The following is a 2,924-nucleotide window of genomic DNA, read 5'->3' as shown; positions in this document are numbered from 1 at the left end:
ACCCCGTTGCACACCGTTTCCAGGAAACATGTCGTTCAAACCGGAAACCGTAGCAAAACGGTGCACGCCGGTTTAAGCTTGAACTTGCCCCAGGTCTCGCTTGTGTGAAAATCTCCCTCCGCTGTTGTCCTGGAAACTGATCCTGAGTCAGTTCTGCATTGCCATGGGACGCGACCGCGGGTCATTGCGTACAGTAACGGCTGGTCTGAGAACAGCACAAGAGGCGGATACAGAAGGCGAGCCAGGCACTTCGTGGTCTCTTGTGATTGGTCGAGAGCGTCAGCTGTGGACCAATGAGCGGCAGACATCTGTGCAGCCACGCGCTTCTCCAGAGCCACCACGGATAAACCGAGCGCAGCAGAGCGCGAGAGGGAGTGTGCAGGCTATTTCTTGAAATTATCGAAAATGCAAATGATTACATTATTCCATATCGTTTCTGCCTTATTATTGGCACTGGCTGTCAATGCAGAGGTGTACTTTAAAGAGCAGTTTCTGGATGGAGGTGAGTGTTTCATTTGAACTTGCACGTCATGGTTGATTTGTAGGTCACAACATTAAAAGTGGTTATCGAATGAATAATTAATAGACTGTGATGTTTAATTATATTTTTGTTATGTTTGGAAAATGCATCTGATTGCTTATTACTCAGCAGTATTGGTTTATGCATATTAGTTTGCCAGAGCAAAAATTAAACCATCAAAAATGATCTTTCTTTCTTTCTTTCTTTCTTTCCATTGCACAATGTATGCTACAGTACTGAAGAAGTGCATTATGGTACATGTTGCATATTCATTAACGTTTAAAAACATAAAATAAAAAATGTTAGGTTACATTTTAGCTTCTGTATGCTTGTGTACTCCTAAAAGTTGACAAAATCAACAATTAAAAGTTAAAATGTCTATTCTGGGACAATGAATCAGAGGTTCTGATGACTAGTCTTGCACTTAGGGGCGTGTCCAAATGTTTGTCCAATAAAATGCTCTGTTGAATGAGAAGCCACGCCAACTGAGACCCCGGCAGCTGGACAGCAGTAGATGTTTCACGGCAGTGATGCAAACTAAATCCTGTTGTCTGTTGAAATAGTTTTATGGCATGTCACACCACACCACAGGATGCTGCTTAAATTTCATGTGCCCACTGCATCATTCCAGGCCTTGTCTAATTGGTTTGTTAATTGCACAAGATGTGCATTAGCACATGCATGTGTCTATCAAGAACAGGAAGTTTCTTAAGTTATTCCACAAACGTCCTTAAATATCAATCATTAAATGTGTGTGGAATGTGATTGGAACTGCAACCCTCATTAATTCATCTAGTTTCCTCTTCAAGTTTAGATAAAGAGCTAGATAAAACCTTATTTGTACAATTTGGGTTAGTAAGTTAGTTGACGATGACATAAATATTCATATAGTGTTTTTTTTAATAATGTCTTTATATAAAATGTGTTTTTTAAATAAAAATGTAATTATATTATTTTTACTCATTATGTAGCACCTCATTTTAATATAATTTTTTATTGTCATTTGTTATTATATTGTATATTTCTTTTCTGGTGATTTCTTGTTTTGTTTTAAAGCTTTGGCAATACTTTATATAAACACAATCATGCCAATAAAGTATTTTTAAAATGTTATTTGCATGAAATGTCCTTTTATTTGATTTAATTTCAGTTAACATTTATTTTATTTCAAGTAATGAAAATGTTTTTAAATGTTTTTAGTTTTAGTTAACTGTAATAATAACCCTGGTTTGTTTCATAACTGATTAACTTTGCAACGTTGACGCTGTTGTCAAACTGAATTGAATCTAAATTGATCTGAATAATGACACTGTTGTCTTCTGTAGAGCTGCTTTACAGCTAAAATTGAATTTGTTTCATAATAGTTGAATTTTACAACATAAACACTGTTGTTGTCCTGTTTTTTAATGTGCAGCTGCTTTGAAACCGTCCGTATATTTACATGCAATTTCCCTTTTTAGGATGCTATTCATGTTCTCAACTCATCCTCATTCACAGTTGCATTCACTTTTATTGTTTTAGCCTTATTTCTTTGCTTCTATTTCTATTCGCAGATGCCTGGAAGAGTCGATGGCTGAACTCAGAGCACAAGTCTGACTATGGCCAGTTCAAACTGACTTCTGGAAACTTCTATGGAGACGCTGAGAAAGACAAGGGTAGGCGTTTGCATCCCTAAGGACGTCACCTTTGGTTCAGCAAAGAAGCTGAGTTTGCTTCACTTTTGCTATCTCTTTGTCCACCAACAGGTCTGCAGAGCAGTCAGGATGCCCGTTTCTACGCCACCTCTGCCCGCTTCGAGCCCTTCAGCAACGAGGGCAAGCCTCTGGTGATCCAGTTCACCATCAAACACGAGCAGAAGATCGACTGCGGAGGCGGATACGTTAAAGTCTTCCCGGCTGATCTCAACCAGGCTGGCATGCACGGAGACTCCCAGTATTACATCATGTTCGGTACGTCAACCAAGACTCTTTTGTGAACGCCTGGATTTATTATAGGAAACGGGTCATTTATTTCAGTTTTCTCGTCTAAATCATCTCAACAGGGCCTGATATCTGTGGCTACAGCACCAAGAAGGTTCACGTCATCTTCAACTACAAAGGCAAGAACCACCTCATCAAGAAAGATATCAAATGCAAGGTGAGGTCCTGTTAAAAAGTCAAATAAAATCCAGGGGTTTAAAAGACAATTCATATTCAGTAATATCATCGATTTAATGCACTGACACTGTCGGACAAGAACAAAATTTGTGGATAAAGACTGGATTCCTGAATGATTCAGCCGTTCGAACGAATCAATTGAATGAATGATTCAGTGATAAAATCAGTGACTTGCCGACACCTGCTGGCGGATTTAGTTTCATTTTTAGCATATAATTTCAGTTATTTAAATCATTTAATATTTCTGT

The 2,924-nt window shown here is 38.4% G+C and overlaps 1 protein-coding gene across 1 annotated transcript in view; it reads left to right on the top strand.

The window, feature by feature from the left end:
* Nucleotides 1-320: 320 nt before the first annotated feature.
* Nucleotides 321-2,924, top strand: part of calr3b (calreticulin 3b) — a 7,232-nt gene continuing 4,628 nt past the window's right edge. Inside the window, exons 1-4 of the mRNA XM_016485399.1 lie at nucleotides 321-502; nucleotides 2,074-2,175; nucleotides 2,266-2,469; nucleotides 2,562-2,656. Coding sequence (XP_016340885.1) covers nucleotides 406-502; nucleotides 2,074-2,175; nucleotides 2,266-2,469; nucleotides 2,562-2,656 — 498 coding nt within the window. The 5' untranslated portion in view covers nucleotides 321-405. The remainder of the gene's footprint in view (nucleotides 503-2,073; nucleotides 2,176-2,265; nucleotides 2,470-2,561; nucleotides 2,657-2,924) is intronic.

Source organism: Sinocyclocheilus anshuiensis, unplaced genomic scaffold (genome assembly GCF_001515605.1).
Source record: "Sinocyclocheilus anshuiensis isolate Anshui unplaced genomic scaffold, SAMN03320099.WGS_v1.1 scaffold293, whole genome shotgun sequence".
Classification (NCBI taxonomy): domain Eukaryota; kingdom Metazoa; phylum Chordata; class Actinopteri; order Cypriniformes; family Cyprinidae; genus Sinocyclocheilus; species Sinocyclocheilus anshuiensis.
Note: the sequence above shows the minus strand (reverse complement) of the source record. Positions and strands in the feature narration are given on the sequence as shown.